The sequence below is a fragment of the Epinephelus lanceolatus genome, chromosome 24 (genome assembly GCF_041903045.1).
Source record: "Epinephelus lanceolatus isolate andai-2023 chromosome 24, ASM4190304v1, whole genome shotgun sequence".
NCBI classification, from domain to species: domain Eukaryota; kingdom Metazoa; phylum Chordata; class Actinopteri; order Perciformes; family Serranidae; genus Epinephelus; species Epinephelus lanceolatus.
This window is the reverse complement of record NC_135757.1, coordinates 15,342,994-15,370,571: the sequence shown is the minus strand read 5'-3', so window position 1 is coordinate 15,370,571 and position 27,578 is coordinate 15,342,994. Positions and strand designations below refer to the sequence as shown.

General features: G+C 42.4%; 1 protein-coding gene across 1 annotated transcript in view; it reads right to left on the bottom strand.

Moving 5' to 3' along the window:
- LOC117250073 (fibroblast growth factor 14-like) overlaps nucleotides 1-18,902 on the bottom strand; it is a 68,479-nt gene extending 49,577 nt beyond the window's left edge. Inside the window, exon 1 of the mRNA XM_033616056.2 lies at nucleotides 18,107-18,902. Coding sequence (XP_033471947.2) covers nucleotides 18,107-18,782 — 676 coding nt within the window. The 5' untranslated portion in view covers nucleotides 18,783-18,902. The remainder of the gene's footprint in view (nucleotides 1-18,106) is intronic.
- Between the last annotated feature and the right edge of the window lie 8,676 nt (nucleotides 18,903-27,578).

Here is a 27,578-nt window from a genome sequence, read left to right as displayed (position 1 = left end):
CACATGTGGAGTTATGTACTTAACAAAAAAAGGTGAAATAACTGAAAACATGTTTTATATTCTAGTTTCTTCAAAATAGCCACCCTTTGCTCTGATTACTGCTTTGCACACTCTTGGCATTCTCTCGATGATCTTCAAGAGGTAGTCACCTGAAATGGTTTCCACTTCACAGGTGTGCCTTATCACGGTTAATTAGTGGAATTTCTTGCTTTATCAACGGGGTTGGGACCATCAGTTGTGTTGTGCAGAAGTCAGGTTAATACACAGCCGACAGCCCTATTGGACAACTGTTAAAATCCATATTATGGCAAGAACCAATCAGCTAACTAAAGAAAAACGAGTGGCCATCATTACTTTAAGAAATGAAGGTCAGTCAGTCCGGAAAATTGCAAAAACTTTAAATGTGCCCCCAAGAGGAGTCGCAAAAACCATCAAGCGCTACAACGAAACTGGCACACATGAGGACCGACCCAGGAAAGGAAGACCAAGAGTCACCTCTGCTTCTGAGGGTAAGTTCATCCGAGTCACCAGCCTCAGAAATCGCAAGTTAACAGCAGCTCAGATCAGAGACCAGATGAATGCCACACAGAGTTCTAGCAGCAGACCCATCTCTAGAACAACTGTTAAGAGGAGACTGCGCGAATCAGGCCTTCATGGTCAAATAGCTGCTAGGAAACCACTGCTAAGGAGAGGCAACAAGCAGAAGAGATTTGTTTGGGCCAAGAAACACAAGAAATGGACATTAGACCAGTGGAAATCTGTGCTTTGGTCTGATGAGTCCAAATTTGAGATCTTTGGTTCCAACCGCCGTGTCTTTGTGAGACGCAGAAAAGGTGAATGGATGGATTCCACATGCCTGGTTCCCACTGTGAAGCATGGAGGAGGAGGTGTGATGGTGTGGGGATGTTTTGCTGGTGACACTGTTGGGGATTTATTCAAAATTGAAGGCACACTGAACCAGCATGGCTACCACAGCATCCTGCAGCGACATGCCATCCCATCCGGTTTGCGTTTAGTTGGACGATCATTTATTTTTCAACAGGACAATGACCCCAAACACACCTCCAGGCTGTGTAAGGGCTATTTGACCAAGAAGGAGAGTGATGGAGTGCTGCGGCAGATGACCTGGCCTCCACAGTCACCGGACCTGAACCCAATGGAGATGGTTTGGGGTGAGCTGGACCGCAGAGTGAAGGCAAAGGGGCCAACAAGTGCTAAACACCTCTGGGAACTCCTTCAAGACTGTTGGAAAACCATTTCAGGTGACTACCTCTTGAAGCTCATGGAGAGAATGCCAAGAGTGTGCAAAGCAGTAATCAGAGCAAAGGGTGGCTATTTTGAAGAAACTAGAATATAAAACATGTTTTCAGTTATTTCACCTTTTTTTGTTAAGTACATAACTCCACATGTGTTCATTCATAGTTTTGATGCCTTCAGTGAGAATCTACAATGTAAATAGTCATGAAAATAAAGAAAACGCACTGAATGAGAAGGTGTGTCCAAACTTTTGGCCTGTACTGTACTTGCAAATTCTTGCTAAATACATTTTCAATGTTCATTAAAAAAAATGACAAAATTTTGGAGTCATGGTAGATGACGTTTGGAAAATATCAGAATTTTACCTCAAAAACTGATTTTTTTTTACAGCATTTTGAATTTCGCTCTCATGCGAACAATTGGAGCCAATGCAAAAATGGCATTTTTAAACATCAGTTTTTAACTTATGGAGCCAATAAATCATTGTTAAAAACAAATTACCAACATCTCCATGCTGTCTAGATCCAATTTGTGTATTTTCGGATTTAGCCTCAGCTAAGGCAGAACGGACATTCTAATGTGAAAGTCCTATGTTCAGGCATCATGCTATGTGGATTAGAGACTACCAAGGTTAAAATAGTTATGATCCAGGCAGTTTTGCGGAGAGACAAATACTCTTTATCAACACTTTCCCCTGTTATCCCTTGTCTCTTTTCCCTGTTTATTTGGCTTGGCTATCAGTCAATATGCAGTCTATCCAATAGCTACTTCTTCATCTTCTAACCACTTCATCCTCTTGAGGGTCGCGGGGGGGCCGGAGCCTATCCCAGCTGACATTGGGCGAGAGGCAGGGTACACCCTGGACAGGTTGCCAGACTATCGCAGGGCTGACACATAGAGACAGACAACCATTCACGCTCACATTCACACCTACGGACAATTTAGAGTTATCAATTAACCTAGTCCCCAATCTGCATGTCTTTGGACTGTGGGAGGAAGCCGGAGTGCCCGGAGAGAACCCACGCTGACACGGGGAGAACATGCAAACTCTGCACAGAAGGGCTCCCACGCCCGGGATTGAACCGACAACCCTCTTGCTGTGAGGCGAGAGTGCTAACCACCACACCACCGTGCCGCCCCCAATAGCTACTTTTACATTTTAAAAAATGTTTTCATCTTTGTCACCATGGATAATGTTTAGCTTTAAGCTAGATCAGGCCAGTTTGTTCATAGTTGCTAGCAGTTAATGTTATTCTTACTTTCTTGTTCTTGAGTTTTTTCTTTCCTTTGTATATATGGGTCTGATCACTTCAGCCACTCATCCACAATTTGAAGGGCATGCCATAATTATATGACATAACTTCTATGTTGTGATATGTGCTCTGTTTTAGTGTGTGTGTTGCTCAGAATTGCCTAATTTTGCCTAAAATTGCCCGGCCCCTACCATTGCTGCACAGCAGCTATAATTACATTTACACTGAAACATTAATGACATTACAGAGCTGACATGGTCACTGTCTATTAAGAAAGTTCTTATCTGTCCTATCTTTGTCCTATCTTTCTGTAATACTGTAATAGTGCATACTGTAATATTTCAACAGGAAATAATATGTAATTCACAAACTATTAGTTTTATACTAAGGTTTCTGGCATGCTAGAAAATCTCACATAGTATTTCAGAGTACTAAATAGTGTAATAGTATGGAATTTTGGACATTTGTTCTGGGTTTTTTGCTCTGTTGGTAGTGCATCCCACCACACAGCAGCTTTTAGGCATTTTTCTGTTGTTTAGTATCAGACACAAATGACAGAAGGCCCTTTCATGCAACACAAAGTCAATGGGGAGTGATGAATCCCCCCCAGAGGTGTGATTAGGATTTGATTGCACTCCGTTTCTCTAGTCCAGCACGAGTAGGGCAAAAGGTAAGGTACACCCAGGACAGGTTTCCAGTCTATCACAGGGTTGACTATCACATTTAACCTGACCTTCTTGAGCACTTTGCGGCATCTCTCTTATAATGCGATGCTCTCACTTTTAATGCTGCTGACTTTACACTCTAGTGTTCATTTGAGGCCACTTCAGTATAAATTAAATATGTTTCATATGTTTAAATCTAATTTAGACTTCCCTTTTGTTGCATACCTTGCGCCAGTTTGTGACAAATCTCTGCTGAGGTGTAAAATTAATGTGTAGAGCAGTCCTGTGCAGTACAATCCAGTGCAATCACTTGAGTACAGTGTAGTGCTGGAGATGGATAGTACTGTACTGACTGGACAGAGAAATATAATGCGTCAGTCGATACGAATTAATTCACTCTCTTCCGCTGTGTGTGTGTGAGTGTATTGCGGTGATCTCGGTCAAAGAAGCACTTAGAATTAAATGATTTCCCTCAACAGCCGCACCACTCCACTCAGCTCAACCACAACCTCCAGCCCACTGCTCCTCTGACAACAGTACTTCCCATTGTACCAGCCCTTTGATGACTAATGGCAGATTTTATTTTCATGCCTCTGCATTTTCACATCACTGTAAACTGCTGGACTCTCTGTAATGAGTCAGTTACGTCTCCGGCGGGTCATTTGTTTGATTGTGCTAGCAATTCTGTCAAAACTCTTTGGCATCATATACAACTCGACTGTGCTCTGTCTTTGGTGTTACAAATTAAAACATTTTTAAAATGTTTTTTTCTGCTAGTTACAGCAAGAAAAGTAGTGACAATATGTCAACTATCTGCTCCATATTTTCCCAAAGAAGGAGATTAGAGCCTGTTGATGACAGATGCGTTATTTTTCAGCGCGGCCCCCTGAATAAGAGACAAAATTAGTTTTGAATAACAGGAACAGAGAGCGTAGGTAGATAATGTGACAAGAGATAAAACTTTGCTCAGCATTCAAAACTCAACAAAGCAGCATGTTTTCAGTGCCACCCACAGTCGTGCACATGTTGGGCGAGAACTTGAGCTTATCTTTCTCTACAGCATGTTCAGTCAGCTGTAGTCTGAGTACAATAATGCCTAATTTCAGCTATTTTGTTGTGAAAAAACATGTTATCCCTCACACCTCTCGCTGAGTGAAAAGTTCACAGTTGGATAGATGAGGAGGATGACCAAGGAGGTAGTGAAATTTTGGACGAGGATTTTTGGCGCGGTTGGGGGGGGGAGAAACTCAAAAGGCTAACAAATTCAACAAAAACTAACTTTTACTCAAAATCTGAGGTGATACAGCAGATGTCCCTTTTCCTTCTGTCTTTAAGTTAGATAACTAACAGTGTGACATGACAGTAGGCAGTAATAACTGCTGAAAACGGCTGACAGTAACGCTGAATAGACCTGTGACTAATCCGTTTTCCCCACTTTGCTGCATTAGAGGCACCTTGGATACAGTATGTGCATGTGTGTACAGTAATTCCTCTCATCCTCATTCAACCCAAGAGGCCAACATCACACTGCATCTAATCCAAAGCAAATACAGATTTAAGAGCAACAGTCCTCACAGGTAAAGGTGTGGTTTGAGAGGGAATACAGCACATCAACACTGGGCTTTGACAGCACTGATTCTATAACCATGCTATGTCTGCACCCATTACCTAAAGCCTTAGAGTACAGGCTAATGGATTTGAGATGACAAAGAGTGTTAGCATGGGTTACTTACAATTCATTTAAAATTAGACAAAAAGGCATGAAATTGCTTCAAATCTTCTCATTTCACAAGAGCCAGTTTATCAACGAGTATTAACCAACAAAAACAATATAAAAAGCATTTTTATCAGAGGTGAAGCCTTTTAGTTTCTCATTTTGCCCCGTCTAATTGCTCCAAGTCAGCTTCAATGACTTTACTTTTTACTGCCATTTTATAAAAGTTATAATAATAGTGAGCGTGGGGCTGAGAGCCAAAGGAAAGTGTTGACACTGAGAAAAATTCAGCAGGCCTGGTGCAGTTTTACCCTCTGAGTCCATCCTCCACCCTCAACCCAACTGTTTTCATTTGACCTTATTGGTTAAGTTTCTCTTTAACTGGTGGTGTGTGTTGGTCAGCATGTACTTTTTTGCATATTGGTGCAAATTCTGCAGTTTTCTGATTTAAAAAGTTTGCTTGCCCGCCCGGTGAATAATCACCTACAGTGACCTATGTGGGACAGTATTCATGAAGGTGTTTGCCACCTCATGTTGAAATTCACTATCAAAGCATTTTTGTGTGATATGACTCTGCTGTACTTTAGTTACCATAGTTTAAATTGGAGGATTTGGTGGACTCAAACCAGCGTTGCCAGGTGGGAAAAGTAGGATTATCGTACCAGAGACTCAAAATTATCGTATTTTGAGGGAAATTATCGTACCTCCGTCATAACCAAAATAACAATCCTACTGATGCACTATAGGCAAATATAGTCACTCTAGTGTTTCCTTTTTTGGTTTACTTTTTTTCCATTTTCCTTGCTTCTGTTTTTCCTCTTCTTCTTCTTCTTCTGTTTGAATCTCATTCTTGCTCGACTTCCTGACGGGTCCTAGCACCTCGTGGGGTGGGTACAGCTGACCATTCAGCCAATCGTGCTCATTGTTCAGAGACAAACGTCACCCGTTTCTCACGCTAAGCAAAGTGCGTTTGGCTGGAAACATGTCACATGGGAACAGATGCCTTCAGGGCTCACAAAAAAACTCCGGCATACTGATTACAACCACACATTCAGGAAATGGTCAAATTATCATACATTTGGCCTTTTTTGGGATTATTGATCGTACATCGTACAGAGGGCCAAATTATCTTAAAATTCCGGTAATTATCGTACACCTGGCAATGCTGACTTAAGCTAGTGTATAACTAGTGTACACTGTATGGAAATGCAATTCAGCCATGTGACTCACATCACAAAATATACGACAAGAAAATGGAAAAAGAAAATGTATTTGCTAGCAAGGAAGAAACATATGGGCAGCTTCAGTGGCGAACATCATGACCTCATCAGTCCATCACACACACACAGACCTCCAGACAGAGGCTTAAGAGTGACGCCTCACTTATCAGCTACCGTTGTGTGTGTATTCTCATCATCAGTACAAATTCAGCAGCTGTGTAAGAACAGTGTTGGACTCAGGAATCATAGTGATCATGAACTCACACTAAAATCCCTCCACATTCAAAATCACAAAGCAGCACCCTAAATCCTGTCTGGGTAGGATTAGTTTAGCATCGGTTGGATCATTTATGCCAGTCCCAAAAGCTGTCAGTCATATCTGCTGTATTTTTGGACTGTTGAGAAATTACAGCCTCTTTTGTCTTGTGCATCACCCACACACCCCATAGAATTATTTAAACCATCTAATTAAAACTCAAAAAAGTTACTTTAATTAAGTTTCAATTATATAAAAGCAAATAAGAGACGGAAGTATTTTAATTCACTCTCTCTTCCACTGTGTATATGTCTGGTGACCTGTCCAGGGTGTACCAGGCTTCTCGCCCAGCGTCATTTGGGATAGCCCCCCCCAACACGATAAGTGGTTACAGAAAATGATTTTCTTGATCTGCACTTTTAAAAACCTGAATCTTTTTTTCTGAAATTCTGACACTTAATTTTTTTGGATTGGACTCGAGATTCAGCTTTGAATTTGCAAATCAAGAAATTTCATTTTCTAATTTCAAAGAGGTGAATTCAGAACACATAAATTCAGATACATGGTTTCCAAGCAAAATATTTCAATGCAATGAATTCAGTGGCTGTTAAAATTCAAATACTGATGTCTCTTAATTGTATTTTTACATGTTTCTTCTAACAAACTGTCAAATTAATTTTCAGCAAAATTTTGGAAAGTCGCAAAGAATATCAAATGTATACATTTAAATTATGATGAAGCCAAAGTGTAAATAAGTTAATATACAACCACAGTTTATACCTAAAGCTGTATATTTGGAGGACGGCATCGACGACATTTCTGGGAGATTGTTATGTATAGTTTTTTGAGTCCTCTCAACGATTCCCTGTGATGGCAGCATGATGGTGTGCTGGTTAGCATTGTCGCTTTACAGCAAGGGGGTTCAAACCCAGGGTGGGGGAACCCTTCTGTGCAGAGTTTGCATGTTCTCCCTGTGTCACTGTAGGTTTACTCTGGGTACTCCAGCTTCCTCCCACAGTCCAAAGACATGCAGGTTAATTGGTGACTCTAAATTGCCCATAGGTGTGAATGTGAGTGTGAATCGTTGTCTGTCTCTATGTGTCAGCCCTGTGATAGTCTGGTGACCTATCCAGGGTGCACCCTGCCTCTCGTGCAGTGTCAGCTGGGATAGGCTCCAGCCCCCCGCAACCCCCAACAGGATAAGCAGTTATGGATATTGAATGAATAAATGAAGTGACACTCCCAGGACACATGCACACAGCTGTAGCCAGTGTAAAGCGTATCTTACCTGGGTCAGCTTTGCCCAAAACAGTCTTTAGTCTCTTCTCTGCTACCCTCAGTATAAACTCATAGTCCATGGCTAACACACCTGTTCAGCCCAGCCCACTGAAAACTCACTTCTTAAACCGCCTGGAGTCACCCCCAATGCGGCCTCAGACGAGGACACACACGCAAACACATACACACATGGTGAGTGGGACAGATATGGCGATTATGTCATGCAAGGCTGTCATCAAGCAAAAGGTTAACCCAGACAAGGGAAGAGTAAAAGTCAGCTCAAGTGTGTGTGAGGGAGAGGTGGAACAAAAGAAAGGAGGGGAGACAAAGAGACAAGGTGCCAAGAAAAAGCAAAAGAGTGGGAACTCATCAGTAATGTAAGCTGCTTAGCTTTCACATCAGTGTTTACATTGTTTTTTCTTTTGAAAGATTAACTGTTGAGGCCAAAAATTCTGAGATGGATGACAGCTAATGAGCTCGTATGCCAACATCTGTGTGATATGGTTGAAAGGTCTATGGAAAGCTAGTAAGTACACCTTAACTTTAATTTATTTATTGAGTCTAAGAATAGAAAATCACCAGCCCGATGCTATAATACCGCAGTATTATAATCCAGTGACTGTGTATATTCGGCATTTCCAGCCTCGCCAATTAAACACTTTTTATGCAGAGAGTCAGAGAAGGAGACTGAGTTGTTGTCAGGTGTTTCTCTGCTTCTTATCATTCAGTCTGCGAAAACACTTCTTAGTGAAGCCTTTGATGCCCTGCTGCTTTTTAAGTGCACTTGGAAAAATAACACTCAGCACTCACTCTCTCTTGACAGAAACCTGGAGCGAGAGCCGTCCAAACACACTCACACATTTTCTCATTCACCTTTACACTTTTACTCATTGCTTCATTTTGAAAATTATAGTGTTTCCACTGCTCAACAGTCACACTATAATCAACAGTGCAACGCTCTCATAAGGTTTTTTTCTTTGTTTGAGACCCCTCAATAACCACAATCATTTACCTTGATACTATTGTTTCAAAGCAGAAACTGTTTGGGAGATGACAGTTTCAGGGTCTAAACATTTGTAGCAGTAATATGTCAAGAAATATTCGGGAAGGAATGAAATTTGAGTCATTTCTGAGTGCTCTCTCCAGAATCTAGAATTCTCTGCAAGTTTATAGTCCTGTAAACTGGGTAGACAAGGTGGATAACAAATGGGACTTTGTGTTGTTGTGGTCAGTCGTGACTTCTGGCTCTGCTGGGGAAAAATGAAACTCAGAAGGCTATACCTGAACTTAAATGGCCTGGAGTCTGTGTTGAATAGAGATGTAAGTTAGAAGATCTGTGCTGTTAAAGGGTCACTCCACCCACACACACACACACACACACACACACACACACACACACACACACAATGTGCCCACAGCACTGAAAAATACATTGGCAAATCTCAAAAGCAACTCGCCCTGTCCCTGTTGCCCTGGGCGGTCTACAGACCTCACTGTCAACACATTTCATTGGAATTGCTGTCCACCAAAAAAGAGTCCCACACCTTTATTCATTTCTACAACATTTTTCTTTTTCATGTTTGGTTGTTTGCTGACCAATTCAAAGTTCCGCCCCCCTTAGTTACTGTTGCTAGGTTGGACAAGCTTGACAAAAAGAGCAACACCGATTCCGTATAGCTGGGTGCCGTAGTGTGTATTAGGTAGTAAGAAGCAGACAGCAAGGACTACAACGTGTGATGGAAGGATATATTAACAAGGGGGTGCCAGACGGAAATCCAAATAAATAACACCAAAAGTTACTCTGAGGCAGTATGTAGCCCTACAGAGATAACACAAACAAAGGGACACTAGTATTGATTGTTTCTGGCTGACAATGATTCATGTAACGTTAGAAATATGTCAGCAACCAACCTATCTGTCCATCTATCGAAAAAAGGTGGAAGCAAATCCGGCTGATGCTGGTGATCTGACATTAGGACAGTTACTCTTGATATAGCTATAGCTATAGCTATAGCTATGTAAGCCAGCGTTTTGCTGACATTAGCTAACTCTGGATGTGACAATGTACAATATAATGTGTCCATAAAGATTGTGACACTAATGTGACTTGTTGATTGTTGTTTTACAGCTCCCCCAGCCACATCTTTATACCATCTTCAAATACTTCATATCATAGATGAGCCTAGCACATAACATACCTAGCTAAGTATTAAAGAAAAGGGAAAAGTTGACTGTGGTTCTGCTGGACACCAAGTTTGTTCACCTATAACTGGAGAAAAGAGCGGAAAGGGGCAGGACTTTCAATTGCTTATTTGCATATAATGCATACAGTGGTGCATTGTCCAGATGGAGGGCAAGAAACTGGAGGCAAAGACTACTAACACTGCACAAATGTCTATGATTTACACTGTTTACGGTTGCACCAACTGATCAAATTGGAAAAATAGGGGCAACATTAGGTCCCAAAAATACTACGTAAAGGAGAAATATGGAGCATAGAGTTTGTACAAGCAGTCTTCACCAACTCCTCAGGGAAATATCTTCTTGTGCTGCTAAATGTTCCTTTACTTTCAGCTAGCCGCCAACTTTATCAGTCTGCTATTAGGTGCTAAGCAGGTAGTGCATGGCAGATTTATCATAGCTTGTTTCACTAAAAACATTTTAAGCTTTAACAGTGCATTTGATAAACTAAACTGTACTAAAATGTGTATAAAACATTAAAAGAAGCTAAATCTATCACTATGACTTGAGAAATACTGAATCATTTTTGTCTTTTACCTGAAAAGTTCAGTGCAGTTTGGTTTGTTCTGGTGTTGTTATATAAATGACCTGTGTGACTGCACTGTATGTGTTTGTGACGAGTGTGAGTAGCTGACAGCTTGTGAGCGTGTGAAGTATGACGTGCACAAGAGTTCAGACGAAAGCAGCTCAGACCAGCAAAGTCATAATGTTTTTCTGCAGACTCAGTGTGTTTTGGACAATGAGGCCATGAACTAATGAGCATTACATACATACATACACACACACACACACACACACACACACACATACAGGGAGCATATTAGGGGACTGCACCAAAACCCTCCATGTGACCTTAGAGGACAGACATCACTATGACTGTCACTATTTTGTCAACTCATCACTTTTGGACAATGTAACAGCACGCAACTGAGAAACAGAGTCAGGGAGGCACACTTTGTTGCAAGCTTGAGAAAAAAAATAAATAAATAAAAAAAAAAAATAATAATATATATATATATATATATATATATATACACATATATATATATATATATATATATATATAATATATTTGATCCAAAGATATCCACTGATTTAAATTTAAACACGATATCTTTAAATAGCATAGATGTGTAGTGTGTGTGTGTGTGTGTGTGTGTGTGTGTGTGTGTGTGTGTGTGTGTGTAGGGGGGGGACTTTCACTGACAGAGACAGATCCGAGTTGGCACGAACCCCACTGCTATACTCCAGTGTTTAAATAAAATATAAAGCATGCTGCCTTAATGGCAACTCTCCAGAGGAGCTGAGCAGGTATGTGTGTATGTGCGGTCGTGGGCACGCACGCCTACGTGTGCTATAAAGGAGTCAAAGTCTATATCTGGGTCACGTCACATGGGACACAAGACATTGAGTAACATTGCGCCTTATTCCTTTTAACAATGAATGATACTGATGCTGGTTCATCCGGAGGAAACAGCTGGAAGTCCATTCCAACAGTTTCAACTCTTTCTAACAGAAAACGCTTCATAGAGAAGTGAGTTTTTATTATGTCAGGGATGAATTTAAACCTAATCTCTCTGTGGCTATCTTATCTTTGAAGTTATAATCTGATTTTTTTTTTTACTTTAAAGGAACAGTGTGCAAGATTTAGGGGGATTTAGTGGCATGGTGAGGATTTCCGAGTGCAACCAGCTGAAACTTCTCCTGGTTCCTTCAGTGTTCATTGTTCAGGTGGTTTTTACTGGGAGCCGAATTACCCGCAGAGGTCTCTTCCTCTCATAAACAAACCTGGTGATTTAAAGCAGTAAAAACACTGAATAAAGCAGTTTCACATTGAATAAATCAGTATTTTTAAAGATTTTTTTTAGGGCATTTTGCCATTAATAGACAGAACAGGTAAGTTTGGGGGGGGGGGGGGGGGGGACATGCAGCAAAGGGTGGACTCGAACCTGGGCCGCTGCAGCAACAGCCATGTACATGGGGCGCCTGCTCTACCACTAAGCCAAAAAAAATGACAAAAAACGTGTCCTCTCTCCCCTTGACTTTCCCCTGAAGACACATGTTTGGAACTATGTGAACTTTAAGTGAACTTCAAGTCATTCAGTATCACGTTGTCACCATGTTACTTTCCCTAAACCTAACCACAGTAACTTTACGTCATAACTGTACATTGAGGATGTAACAACATTCGTGGGGCACTAATGCGTATCATACGAACCATTCTATGAGGACGTGTTGAACATGCAGCGTCTTTGTAAAGCTGTAGCAGCAGCGCCAAGCTCAGCAAGGCGGCCATTTGATTCTGCAAGGAAGGGCTACCAAAGTAAAAGTTGGGGATAGTTTTAACTTTAAGCAGCAAGTTGCGGCCAGAGAACATAGCAGCCAATCAGTAAACAGAGTTCTTTTACTCCTGTGGCTTAGTGGCCTATGTGACAAAGAATTTCTTCCTGCTTGAAACACATGAAAACGCCTCAGACAAAGAAAAATATAATTATTACGGCGAGCCGGACTTTGCTGCTGCTTGGTGTATTTTCACAGTAAAGCGTTCAACCAACAAATCATGAGGTGGCTTTTTTTTGTAAAGCAGCCACAGGGTATCCCATATATTTCTCACCAAGGTCAGCAGTAATTTGTCAGCAATGCTATTTTTCACTAAAATGGATCTGCACCACAGGATATATTTAGTGACTTTTGACAGTGAATCAGTTTAATATTGCCAGGGAGGAAAGAAGAAGACTTTACAAGAAGAAACAAGGAAGATGTTTACAAGTCCTTCCTTTACCATAAAATTTTAGGGACTGAATAGAAACCCATCTTATTATAACAATGCATACTTTATATACTGTGTAATACAACAACACCAACCGTAGTAAGAGCTGAAACTTCTGGCTTGCTTCTGATTGAATCACCCAGATACATATTGATGTACACACACATCCACACACACTAAACAAAGCTGTATCTCTGTCTTCCCAGTAGACTTTCACTAAACAGTGCAATTCAGAGGAAAAACGGCAACAAATCCTGAGTCAGCAAACTCTGCCTCCTTCCCGTCTCCAGCAGGTCCATATTTCACCACCAACTGCTGCGTGTATCACACATAAACACACACTAAACTCCAAGGGAGAGAGTTCATACACTACGTTTTCTTTAATTAAAAGAGAAGGTGACAGCTAAATGGTGCTGGCTGCAAATCTCTGAGCCTGGCTGCAGGATGCTGCTGCGAACTTACTTGTGTACAGAACGTACTGACACTCCTCTTTGCATTCTCACTGTGTGTGTGTGTGTGTGTGTGTGTGTGTGTGTGTGCGCGTGACTGTGAGTGAGTGGGTGGCTGAGATATTCTTTCATTAGCTAATCACCTCACATGATGAAACGACATATGCGAAAGCCAAGTTTCTGAGCTCCTGTTTGCCATCGCTTGCATGTATCAGTGCAGTTGGCATGACACCAGGAAATAAGAACTAAACACTGAGTCACTTCACCATGATATAATGACTTCAGAGGTCATGTCAAATAAATGTTGAGTGGTTTGCCTCATTGGTGCAGAGGATTAGATAAATGTCAAGAATGTATGATCAGTTGCATCCGTCTGTTCACTTTTTGGTCAATAAAATGTCAAACACATGAAACATGATCAGCTGAGTCCAATGTGATGTCTCAAAAAGGCATATTTCATTACACACAGCTAACCTAATAAGGTATTCTATTTGCAATTACATGACAGAGAGAAGCATTTTATCTTAACTTGAATGGTAAAGTAAAGTAATAAAAAAGACTTCATTGGTACAATAAATTCATCAATTAGGCTAACTAATCTGGCAAAATAACACTGAAGGGTAACCACGACATTTTCAACCTGGATCCTATTTTCCCAATATTTTGTGTCTATTATGCAAGACCACTGCAGCTGACAGCCACAAAACAGGCTGCAATGTAACCACTTGGGGCAACTATGCACCATCAACTTATGTCCACGAAAAGTTCTTGTTTTTGCCACTGACAGGCTCAGATTGTTATTGTAAGTGTCTGACAACATTATGGAAAGGATCCCTACAGAAACAGACATTCTTGCAAGAGTATTTAACCAGAAAACAGACCCAAAACAACATTTATTCAAAATTTTAAGAAACAAAACAATATTCACAAAAATAGTCTTGGTTCATCTTTCCACTATTCCAACAATCACCAACTCTGGTTTTGTTGAAATAACCCTCAATTCACCCAGTTATATGTAAAAATATGCTGGATTTATACATGCTAAATTACTGGCAATAGCAATTTTGGGCTGTTTTAGGTTAAACAAAAAGGATCTTACTCTTTAATAAAAGGGTCCATCTCAGTAGGGATCCTTTACATAAAGTTGTCCGACACTTAAAATAACAATCTGAGCCAGTCAGTGGCAAAAAATTAATAAAAAGTTTAGTACCTGTTGCTTCCATTAGGCACTTAGGCACAAAAACATGGTTACAATAGGGTCCAGGTTGAAAAATACCAAAGTTTCCCTTTAACTCAAGGTCCACCTTCCCAGAGGCTTTCAACCAGATTATGGTTTTCATGAGCAGGTGGAGAAGGCTAAATTATCATCACATCAAGGGATTAAAAAAATCTAAGATCATATGATGACAACTGAGCCAACTCGGAACATGAGATGTGGTCGAAAGCTCCAGGAAAAAGCTAGTAAGTAGACTTTGAGTTACAATTATTGCATCACACAGCTTCCTTGGTCTAGAAGGAACTTTCACACTATATTGACTAATTGTTTCAGCATGATCCATGTTGTTATGACCCATGTTATAAGACCCTGAACTCTACATACTGACACTTTAAAATGATAATAAACATCTATATACTAAAAACAAAACTGCAGCTCAGATTCTGTCCATCTAATGCCATTACACAGCCAAAGAGGGATTCTGAAACTGCAGGGGAACTATGAGTAAGAAGGTTATGCTCGGTATTGTTAATATCCCTGCTTATGTATCACAGGAGTGCACGCGCTCTCTCATAAATCCAGCTCGCCTAGCTTCAAGCCAATTCATCAAATAAGCAAAGAGGAGCCACAATATAAAAGGGAATGAAAGCAGAAACACAGAGCCCAGAGGACACAAAGAACACAACCAGTCATGTGACACTTTTTATAAATTGCAAGCAGTGGCGTGTTAGCAGGCGGTGAAAAGGAGCTGTGAAAATTTTGCAGTTAGTACAACTGTTCAGTTCTGTGTAGCAAATTAGTCCTTTCACCTGCGCCAACACATCAATATTGATTTTGTTTGTTTTCAGGGGTTTATGTTTGGTGCTAAAGTCTTACTGCTCTAGTGTTTTCCCAGAGATTACTTTTCGATCACTCGTGGCAGATATACGCCTTTTTTCTTCCAGTGTTTGTTGGTAAAGAACAAACATACTTCACAGGAAAGATCTAGCAGCCTCTCATGAACTCTTTATAGGTCTATTCATTGTTATACCAGACAGTGATGCAGAGAAAAACACACATTGTGTATGAGAAATGCTACAGATTAGACGTACTACTTTGACATGCTCTCCTGCAGATATTTATGACTTGAATTTCAAGCAACCTCTCTTACACATCCTCTTACAAGGGGCTAGAAATGACTGAGGTTCTACATGCCAGTCACTTCAATGGCCAAAGCTGTCATACAGCATGCTGTGGTGTTTTACAGACTTGATTTATTATGCCTTTGCCCTTTTTACGCATCAGCTCCAAACCAGAGGAACACTGCTTTGTAATCACTCAAACTACTGAAACTGACTGTTAAGCACTCAGAGACAAAGAGAAGACACAGCATTAATGTCTCTGACCTCACCTCATCACTTTTCAGTGCTGACTGTCTGTGGTTACTCAATTGTTTACTCTGTGCCACTACAAAGTGATATTTATGCGTAGAGAAATGCAGCAAAGCACCAAGGGAAACATTCAAGTGCCCACATAATGGCAATTTTACATTATGCTCCTTCTGGGTAAAGTGTAAACAGGCTTGTTGATGCATCATAGAGAGCATGGTAGCAGGGTAGAGCTTTCACTTGACACTTTTAAAACTTTGTCAAAACTGTTTCCACTTATGCAACACTCCATAAAACTACAAAAGAAAATTTTGTTGTGTGCCTTTTCCCTAAATGCTTCTAGATGCAGGCTGGGAGAAAACTCAAACATAGAAATTTGGTTTAATTTTAATTTTGGCTTAAAAAGACATCTGTTAGGGGTGAGTTTGCTCGATTGGCTGTGGCTCAGCTTTTCAAACTCAGGTCTGGTTCCTTTGCCCAAAATATGTTTCTAGGCACCAAACAACAAGGCAGTGACACTAACTTTTCAGACCAAAAAGTTCTGGGGTCTCCCTGAGAGGGACTGCCCAATGAGGAGCTCTCTTGAGAATGATAATACTGCTAACTGTTATTTAAAAATGGCGGATGCTTGTGACATAAAGTCCCTCAAAAGGGCGTTCAACGAACTCTGGTCCGAAAACTTCTCGTGTTTGAATCCAACCAATTTAAGGTTGTTTGCAGCAAAGCAAACATTAAGACTGGTTGGGTCAAAGTTTTAAAAAGAGGAGAAAAGACCCCAGTGACAGGCAAGTAAATTAAACTCCCTTAGAGTTGGGCTAATTTTCTACTGGCCATTTGGTGAAGTGGTGCACTGTTCCTTTAATCAAGGCCTGGTGGAGTGCCGTGGAGCAAGACACAGAATAATGACCAGCTGCAGAGTGACCTGCCTGTGAAATTAATTGTCCTTTCAGTTTAAATGACAAAAAAAGCCTTATCATATCATAAACTACAAAGATTAATGTCAGGATTCGTGTTCATAACCACAAAACCAGTCAAAAAACACAAACTTTCAAATTACAATGTAAGGAAGCACTCTAAATTAGGAAGATGTGACCAAGTGATTTAGTAGCCTTTTGTGAATTAAATTTGCTGTGAATTAAATTTGATGTGAAGCTTCCTCTGGAATACATAAACAGCACACAGTCACAGTAAGATAGCATCATATAGTTCTGAGCTCAGAGACAACAAAAGGTAATGATTGGTAGTTTGGCTGATATACTTTTCACATTTAGTCATATTTACTATAATATCTGACTGTCATCCGACTTTACAGAGTGGCCTCATGGGGCCTGCTGTTGCCCTCTAAACAGTGCTGAGGATACACAGGCCAACTTTTTGATGCAATGTCAATATGCCAATAATGTCAACATTTTCCACTTCCTGTTGCAATGCCAAGTCAATCTGTGTCCCTGCCCTCACCCAGAGCGGAGGGAAAATCTGGTGGAGACCAGGACAAACTATTTGATTTGGTCAAAGCTTTTAGCAAATCTAAATATGTCCTGAACCCTCTGGAGAGCATGACCACGAGAATCAAAAGACCAGCTGGCCAATTAAACTAAATTTCACTCTTAATTATATCATCCCTACATCCTGTTGATGAACACAGCCAGGGACTTGTGACAGACAGATGTCTCAGTCCCGATCTTTGAATTTGTCCACACACACACGTGCACAAATCCAACTTCAGAAGATGGATATGTTGCCAGTGAGTGTACCAAGCATGAGCATAATTGACGGCTCACCTGAATGAAGAAGTTGCAATAAACATTGTGTGACCCCTTTAAGTCACTCCCCCAATAAGCTCTGGGCTCTGCTCATGAGAAGAGATGTTTATGTCCACACAGTCTGACTGAGATGTCTGCAGCCAGAAGAAAAACACACACCTTCCACTCTTTCCTGTTCCACAGTATGCACTGAACATCCACAGTGGAAGTCTAAATAAGGCCATGTGCTGTTTAATCATGCAGGTTACTGGAGCCTGAACAGGTCTGCATGCTGCATTAGACTTGATTTTCTGCAGCATCTCTGCCACGCACAGTACGCACGCACTCTTTTTCGCACGCACTGCCACTGTAGTCAGTTTCTGTGCTAATAAGTTATCACCCCCTCCCTCCCTTCTCCCCCTGCCCCCCCATCATACCCCCTCCCCTCCCTGTAGTGCACTCACTTGCTGCACAACTGCGATTGCAGAGAAACACCAGCAAGCAGTCGAACAGTGCAGTCTCGGGAGGGAACACACACACACACACACACACACACACACACACACTCCTCTGCGTACGCACACGCACAGAAACGCAATAAAGTCTTTCTCCATCACCCCCACACACGCACGTACACACACAGAAAGAGAGAAAGAGAGACACACACAACAAACTCACCAGTTGGGTTCTTGTTTTTCTTGAGGCTCCTGCCACAAAGACACTGCAGCATATGCGATCCTTTGCTGAAAATGTTGTTCCAAATAAACCGCATGGATTTGGCCGAGACGGGGGAGGAGGAGGAAGAGGTGGAGGAAGAGGAGGTGGGGGACGCGAGGCGCTCCGGATGCGGCAGCCTAAAATTCACCCACCGCATGGGGGCTGATCCGCCCCCCTGTTTGCATGCCAGCAGAGCCGGCCAGCTGTTGGGCTCAGTTCGGCGGTGCTTCGGCCCCCCAATCTGCACCATAGACAAGAATAAGAGCAGGAAGCCCGGCTCGTCGCCCGGTTTCTCGCCCGGTTCCTCCACGAGCCCAGAGACCAGCAGCCGCACGTATTCCGCGTCGACGTCGTCCTCGTGCGGCAGGAAAAGAGCAACCGCTGCGGCGCTTTTCTCCGCGGTCTCCGCCTCCGGCTGCCCCAGCGGCCGGTGGTCCTCAGCGGCGGAGGATAGGTCGCTGCTGCTGCCGCCCGGCCGCCGCGGCGTGGAAAGCCCCCGAGCGCTCCTCTTCAAATGGCGTCGTCTGCCGCGCGGCGCGGGGAGAGGAGCAGCAGCGGCGGACAGGCATGCGGCGGCGCTAGCGTGAAGTCGGCGGTACGCGGCAGCTGTCGGCTTCTGCACAAAAAACCATTGCATATTAGTGGGGATCGCAGGGGTCGGTGCGTCCGTCCGTCCGGGAGGGGAGGAGGAGGGGAGGGGTGCGGATACCGGGTGTCCGTCAGCAAGTCGGTGGCATCCCTGTACCAGTACAGCAGACAAGTACTGCAGCAGGGGGGCTCCTTTCCAAACACACACACACACTCAGTCAGACACTCACACACACTGCACACACACGCGAGATGCAGAATCCTTTTCCAGCAGCAGCAGCAGCAGCAGCGCTGGGTCTCTGGTCTGTGGTCAGTGAGAGCGCATGTTGCGCTGGACCGGCCAGGTGAATCACTGCAGGGAATCTCTGCACTATCCCACTCTGTGTTTTCCTCTTCAAAAAGTCCTTATGAATATTTGATCCGCGTTTCGGCCTCCACTTCTCAATAATCCATAAGCTCCAATGCGCCAAGATACTGCTGCTGTCTGTCTGTCTCCTCTTCCTCTCCTCTCCCTCTCTCCTCCTCCTCTTCCTCTTCCTCACCTTGCTGATGAAAAGCAGCTGCTGGACTGTGGCTCTGCTGTCTCTGCGACTCCACAAACTAGATGGAGAGGAAGTGGAAGGGGAGCGGGTCCGGCTCGTGGTCCTCTCGCGCTCCTCTGGTGCTTCAGCGTCTTCTTCAGCAGCGCTCGAGACGACCGACGGCCGGTGGGGCGCAAGGAGGTGCACTGACTATCTATACCCAAGCAGCAGCAAAGTGGGAGCAGTTAAACAAAACACCTATTCCGGTTGGCACCTTCAAAACAAAAGACCCAAATAATTTAAACTATTTTAACAGCACACTTTCATGAACAGGTAACAATACTGCTCCGCTCTTTTCACTATTTTCTCACAATATGTTGTCTTTATTTATATGAACCTTCCCTACAAATTCTAGTTATTTATGTTTATTGATTTGTATTTTTAGGATATAAACGCATGATTCAATAATCAAATAAAAAACAGGCCTCCAAAATAATGCTCATGCATGAATAAAAGTGCTAACTGACATGGGCATATTACAAAAATTTCTGACAAGCATGCAAATGTATGATTTGTTGTCTGTTCCTGAACAACATTTACACTTTGTTTTTGCTACAGAGCTCAGTCTGGTTTGTGTTCGACTTTTGTTGTGAAGGGAAGCGTCCCCCCTGCTCTGCCTGTGCAGCTTGATGCAGCCCTACCGAGAGGTGCTGCTTGCAGTTACGTAGACACGTGGTTCCCACACCGTCAGTATCTGGACTGACTGGATATAAACCGTAACCGGAGAGATTTGGGGAGGTGGGGGTGCCGGGATGGCGTCACTAATATGGGCACGAGTCCACCACAAACCTTTGTCTCGCTTTACTGCTGTTTTTTATGAGCGCACTCTGCTTTGTGTCGGCGAGGCGCTGCTCCAAACTCCGCGCAAAAATGTGGCGCTTTAATGCCGCCTGCTCTTTCGGCAAATGTACACACCTGTTGCACGACTCCCTTCCAACACTGGGGTCTCCTGCTCAGTTCGGCTTGCCTGATATGGTCTTTGCAACAGCACTTAACCTGAATGAAATCCTTTAGACGTGATTGTTTCCTTCATGCTTTATTTTATATTAAATCATTGGAGTTGAATTATTATTCATAAGAAAGGACCACAAAGGAATGAATAAAAGCTTATCTCATGGCGGGTTGAAACGGAGGTGAAAATGCTGCAGTGGTTTCAGCAGAGCGAGCTGGCGCTGTCCAGAGTGCTGAATCCACATCCACTGCTCAAGCTCACACACACACACGCGCGCGCGCGCGCGCCTGAAACCTCATCAGTGGGAACCTCAATTACCCTCATGGCATGCATGTGAGGTCTCAGGACCGTCATAACAATGTCAGAGACATTTCCATCCAATTACACTAACATACCACAAGGAAAATCAATGAACTGACTTCATTTTTTTGCAGAGATAAATCACCCAAGTCACACTGTACCTTTCTTATGTCTCAGAGAAATGATTAAATGTCAGTAAATGACAGAAAACGTTTGAAAGAGACAGAAACATCTGTCTAAACACACCATCAAGTCCTTAAGGGGATTTCCCGTGAAGGCTTTTAAAACACACCATCCATTCTCCAGATTGGTTTTTGGCTCATTTGCCTGTGATTCAGTCGATTTCTAAACCCAAACCCAAAAACAGCCATTTAACTAAGGAAAGCGAAACGACTTTCATGTATTAAGTGCCTTTGATGTTTGCAGTGTTAGAAAATCCCCCCTCTGAGCTGAATGAAGGTGTGGGCTTGCATTTAGAAAAGGAAAATTAAACACGTAGAGAAGCAATGCTCTGTTAATGAGAACAGGAATTTATATTTTCAGGAGAAATGGTGATGAGATGTAGTTAATATAAAGGTTTATGAAAAGACAGTAAATGGAGAGAGGAGATGATGGGCAGAAGAGTGAAAAATTAATAGGAAAAATGGCTTCCAACATTACTCAACAAAGATAAACATGATGATGAGCGGGTGGCTTGATATTCCATTACAGCCTCTATCTCAGCAGATCTAATTGGAAATAGAGTTTTAGTTCTGAGCAACAACAAATACGCCACCAACTGTATCCACCATAGTCTCATGTGTTCAATGATCATATCAAACCATCTGACAGTGGTATTGTACTGTCCCGATGTAATCTTTCCCTGGCACTAAACACTCAAATACAGCTGTGTGACATTTGCATTTCTCAAAGTTGTCAGGCACACACACAAAGGAGTGAAATTCTGCAGTGGCACAAATGACCAATTACAGACAAACACTGAACTTCCTGGAACAGACATCACTCTGAGCTGCATTGCAGTATCGGCAAATGAGTCCAGGATAATGGTCCTCACTAACAGCCACGTCTCCTGCTCATCTCGTCTTGTATATTCCGACATTTGAATCACAACAGGGACCACACATACAGAAGAGATACACAAACACACACACACACAGAGTCATTACTGCAGGATGACTGACGCCTGGCAGATTTTTTTTCACGTTCTGTTCACGACTTGTACTGTTCAGGGGAGCTCAAGGCTGCAGCATGGGATTGCTGTCATCAAGGGGCAACATATCATCTGTGTGCACAGCTCCTACCAGCAAACAGCCACAGCTGCACAGATGTGTGCTGTACAGTTTGTTTGTCATACACAGCAAGTAGTGTCGCTGGAAAAGGAAGAGGAAAGAAAAGTGACAGGAGTGAGGGCGCAGGAAAACACAGAAAGGTAGAGGAAGAAGGGTGTAAGAGAAAAACCAAGAGTGGAGAAAGGAGGATGCAAAAGACTGAAATCTGAGAGCAACGCTTTCAGCCAGTGGGAATTCATGAAACGCGAAAGAACCAGAAAAGAGGTGGCTTTTAATTACAACACTCTGGGAGATAATTTACATTAGAAAGACTCCAAAGCGTCTCAACTCGTTATAAATCTTGACTCATTTTCATCTGAAAGCAGAGGTGTAGGTAGAAAGCCCAAGGCCCCTGAGAGCACGTCTTTATTTAATAAAACTTTTCTTAATGATTTAACCAAAATGTAACCTGCTGCTCCTCTTCCATTGTGGAAAATACAATAAGACCATTTCATACAGGATGTAGATTTGAGTTGTAATAGAAGTCTGGTTTCTTTTCTATGACATCTGGGAATGTTTAACCTGTGAATGATAGTGGCAGTTTATCCATTCTTCCCACAAAATGGCTAACTTACAGCTAACTATAAGGACATGGAGGTCATATCCTCTATATTTTATCTGGGGGTTTAGAGATTTTCGCAACTTGAGGGGAGTTTCCATTAGTGCTGCACGATTAATCTAATCGCAATCGCGATGTCAGGCTGTGCGATTACATGACCGCACAAAAGGCTGCGATTTAATGTAAATAAATGTTACAGTGTGTGCCTGTGAATATGACTACCTCTCCTGTAGTGTGTGGATTTTGTTGACATCACGCCCACAAGTTATCCGGGTGTGTGCAGCACGTATGGTCAGGTGACCACCCCGCGTGCAGCAGTGACCAACATAGACGCTGAAGAAGAGCATGAGCACGACTAAGAACAGGCTAAGTTGGTGGCAAAAAAAAACGCAACGTCTATTACATGACGATATTTTGGATTCAGGTATGGCGACGTTGAACAGAAAGACGTGCTGTGTAAAAGTTTAAAAGTTAAAGTCGCCATGTCCTGCGGCAACACGACCAGTCTATATCAGCACTTGAGACAGCACAGAGAAAAGCAGGAAGAATGGATGCGAGAGAAAGCTGAGCCATGTAACGTTCAAGACAAAGAGACAACTGAAAGCCGCCAGAGCCTCATAAAACAACATCCAAGCACAGTTACGCAAACATTTGTAAGTGTCACGGGGAAATCACGGACTCCATAACAAACTATATAACAACAAATGAAAAACTGAGCAATTTTGCTCGGTTTCGGCCCACTCGACATGCTGCTGTGTTGGGCTATGGCGAGCTGGAATTTGTCATTTACGTGACAACGCCTGAACGCAACACAGGCTCGCTCCGCTGGTACAGTGCTGTGCTGCATTGCTGTGAGCAGAATGTTTGACTGTTCTCAGTCTGTTGATGGTCATTTACACTGTCCATAATAACTATGTCAGGTCAGGTCAGTGCCCCCCTAATATAATGTAGGGGAACACTGAATCAAGCAAGAAGACTAATGATACCATTTTCTTATTATATTGTGATCGCAACTGCAAATCGCGATATCGTCCACCATAATCGCAATCGCACATTTTTATCAAATCATGCAGCACTAGTTTCCATTCAACCAGGATTTCTTATTTCTGTACCTAAACTGTATTTGTGGCAGCTTGAACAGAGCTTTGAAACAGTAGACGTTCATCTTTGTGAGAACATGATAACACTTTTTCATAATTTCCTTGAAAATTTCCTGGTAAAAAGGAGGTGACCAGGGACAGTTGTAACACTTTTACTGGTCCATCTACGTCCCAACCCTCATCTATGGTCATGGGCTTTAGGTAGCTCAGGTTCAGGTTCACGTCCAACTAGCTGGAGGTCTCGGGGCAGACCCAGAACTAGTCTCGCGTGACCAGCCTCCCTTACTTCGGAATGGGAGTCTAGGGACATTCGTTTTTCGTTTTGTAATAGAAAGGGGCGGGGCTATCCAGACCACATGACGGCATTGCCATAGGTACGGCACACTGTAAATCCTTAATTTCTCCAATCTTGTGGATGTTGCAGCTCTGCAATATAGCTGAATCAAATGAAATCATATCCATTTTAATCTCTTCTTGCGATGCACTGAACACTTCCTTTTCTGTTGTACTACGGACAACAATTTGGGGAACAGTAATTCCGGTGTAGGCGGGTGTAAGGCAAAGCTAATCAGCCGTTGGTTGAGGAATTACGGAAGTACACGGATTTGGATCCAATCACATCACTGCCGCTGAGGGCACTAGTTCTATTAGTTCTATTAGTTCTATTCCACAGACGACAGAGTCAGCCAGCGTGCTGACGTCATCGGCGTCTGTCCAAGAGACTAACCCAGAACATGCTAGAGGATGTATATATCTCACCTGGTCTGGGAACGCCTCAGGATCCCCCAGTAGGAGCTGGGGAGAGGGACGTCTGGAATACTTTGCTCAGCCTGCTGCCCCCGCGACCCGGCCCCAAATAAGTAGATGAAAATGGATAGCCAATTTGCTATATTATAAACTTCAATGTGTCAAACTACCAAAACAATGTTTTAGGTGGTGTTCTTCAACATGTACAGGTTGCAAAACTGAGTCAAATGTGGCTCCTTTTTTGTAAGCAAGATGACAATCTAATTGAGCATGTTCAGAGTAAGTGTCATCACTGCAGCTTATTTCTGACTGGAGGAATTCAAGGTTTTACAACCGTCCCATGTCACAGCTGTCCCTGGTCTCCCCAACTACATAACCTGCAAGGATGGAAAGAGTACTAGGCTACAAAATGTGACACAAGTAAAAGTACTGTTCCTTTAAAGAAATCTGACTCACGTAAAGGTAAAATGACTTGTGGAAAAATACAGGTTACTGGGGAGTAAAAAGTAGGTATGTTAAAATGTAATGTTATGACCAAACAACTATAAAAACGTTCTCTATAGAAAGACGTTTGCAGCCTGTGTATTCAACTGATGATCAATTAATTAAGACAAAACATTTTCCTAAGTATAGCCTCACTAGAATTAATATCAAAAAAAGAAGATAAAACTCAGGCAAGAAAACAAAAGTGGGTGACAATAATCAAGAAGAGCTGTGGACACATCTGCGGATGCAGGCATTATTAGGCTACATCAGTTAAATAACAGGCAGCATTGGGGAGGAGAGAACTACTTGTAATTAAAGTAGCAGTTTAAGCAAATTTTGCAGTAGCTTGCTGGTAGTTCAACTACATTCATATCTGCATAGTGATCCAAGTAGGCAATTTAGTTTTTGCCCTTTTTGTGTAGTTAATGACTAAAACTACACACAATTTTGGGACACAAAAAGAAAGGAATTTTTTGGGCGGCTTTTTGTATTATATTTTGTTATAATTTCATATTACATGTACATTGTCAATTTGATCATTGTTTTACAAAGTAGTTCCAACACCTTTTTCTTAGTAGCTTTAGTCTGACCCTCAGCACTGGGGTGCCACAGGGCTGTGCTCTGAGTCCCCTGCTGTATTCACTGTACACATTTGATTGCAATCCTAAATACCTCACAAACACAATAATCAAATTTGCAGACGACACAAAAGGGGTGGAACTAATTTCAAACAACAATGAAACACAATACAGAGAGGAAACAGACAGGCTGACAGACTGGTGCATGGACAATAACCTCACACTGAACATCAAAAACACAAAAGAAGTCATTATTGACTCCAGGAGACACCGTGAGGACCATGCTCCCCTAACCATCACGAGAGCGGAAGTGGAGAGGGTCACCAGCTTAAAGTTTCTGGGGACTTACAGCAGTGAGGACCTCACATGGACGAACAGCTCCTCTGCCCTTGTTAAAAAGGCTCAACAGTGGATCTACTTCTTATGGACTCTACTTCTTCTCTGCAGAACTAAAAACATCTTGAAAGATGCAACCCACCCTGTCATCACCTGTTACCCTCTGGGAGGTGCTACAGAGCACTCAAAGCTTGCACCTCCAGACTGAAGGACAGCTTTTATCCAAGAGCCATCACTGAACTGAACAGAATCAAACACTGCCCCACCATTGTATCATTCAGATTAACTCAATGTGCAATAATGGGACAACTTGTGCAATACTGCTTTTCACGTTATTTTCTAAATTTATCGATTTGGGATGATTGTGTACGTGTATGTGTGGTGTACTTATAACTTTATTTTTTATATTGAGGCATGGCACAGCAAATTTTGTTGTACTTTTTGTGCAATGACAATAAAGTCTATTCTATTCTATCCTTACCGTTCTTGGTAAAATCCATATCCATAAATTTAAATGGTCTGACTCCAAACCCTGCTTTAATCTGTTTATTTTCTGACTCAAGCAACATGGCACCTTATTAGAAGATGCAGAGAACAAAAATTACTTACTAAAGATGAATGGACTTTTAACGCCTCTGGCATGTTGTCGTTTTCTGGTATGACTATCCTCCTGAGACCCTGTGTCCTCATATGAAGACATCACAGTTTTTGTTTCCTGCACCTTATACTTCATTGTGCTTAACTTAGACCTGTTGTCCTCCTTCGCGGACACTTTTTGTGCCATCTAGTGGCAGTAAGACCACAATAAACTAGTCCATGTACAAACAAGATGGCGGCCATCTCTGCCAAGAAGGTCAACAATTAGGAAGTACTTGTTTGAGGACATTGGGACTTCATTATTGTTGACCATGTTTAGTTTCTTATATTTATCAGATCCGACTGATCCCAAACAGCAAGAAGAAATTAAAATTGCAAACCAACAAAAGTTCGGGTCTCAGGTAGCTATAGGCTACCTCTAAATAGTGTTTTGCAGGAGAAAAAAATTCAGTGTCTTCAAAGTAGCTTCCCCACACTGATAACCTGCCACCTTAACAGCAATATAAAGTATCACAAAGCCAACATAGATGTAAAGACATAAACCCAACAGCAGCTGCAGCCCACTTACACACACACTGAAGCACAATTACAGCTGCGCAGTTTTACACACCTGTCCTGCATCACACGCACACTACGTCACTGACAACCTCCTCTGTACAGCGAGCTAGCGTCATAGAAATGTAACACTGTCTCGCATACATCCATAAATAAGTTTGTTGTTGTACTCACATGTCTGGACCTCCTTCTGCCAGTCTGTGGCACCTCCCCAATTTGCTCCAGGTTAAACTTTGCTGCTTAATTTTCGGTGTCAAATGTAGCCTAACTGTCCTCTCAGCCTCTCAGTCCCGCCCCGCTCCTCACACTCAAAATGTTCCCAGCTGAAACAGTCCCAGCTGTGACAGGAAAAACTGTCCCAAACAACAGAAAGGTCTCAAGCATCTTACTAAAGGTAAAAGTTCCAAAACAAATGTAAAGGTCACCGCTAGAGGGTCCACGCGAGTCCGCCACACGCACAACCCGCATTTTGTATTTAGGCGGGACCAGCATGCACCTGCTTTGACGCAGCGAGTGGGTGCGTTTGATTTGCGTCACTCCGCCAGGTGGTGAATCACAGTTTCTCGCATTCGCTTTAACATATCTGTGTATTGAGCAACAGGGAAGTGTGTTAGAAAAGAAAATATTTATTTATTGACAGTTCAGAAATGGTATTAATAATATAATAAAATAAAAAATAAAAAATAAGCTTGTTCAGAGCCTTTGTGGGTAAAAATATAGTCTAAT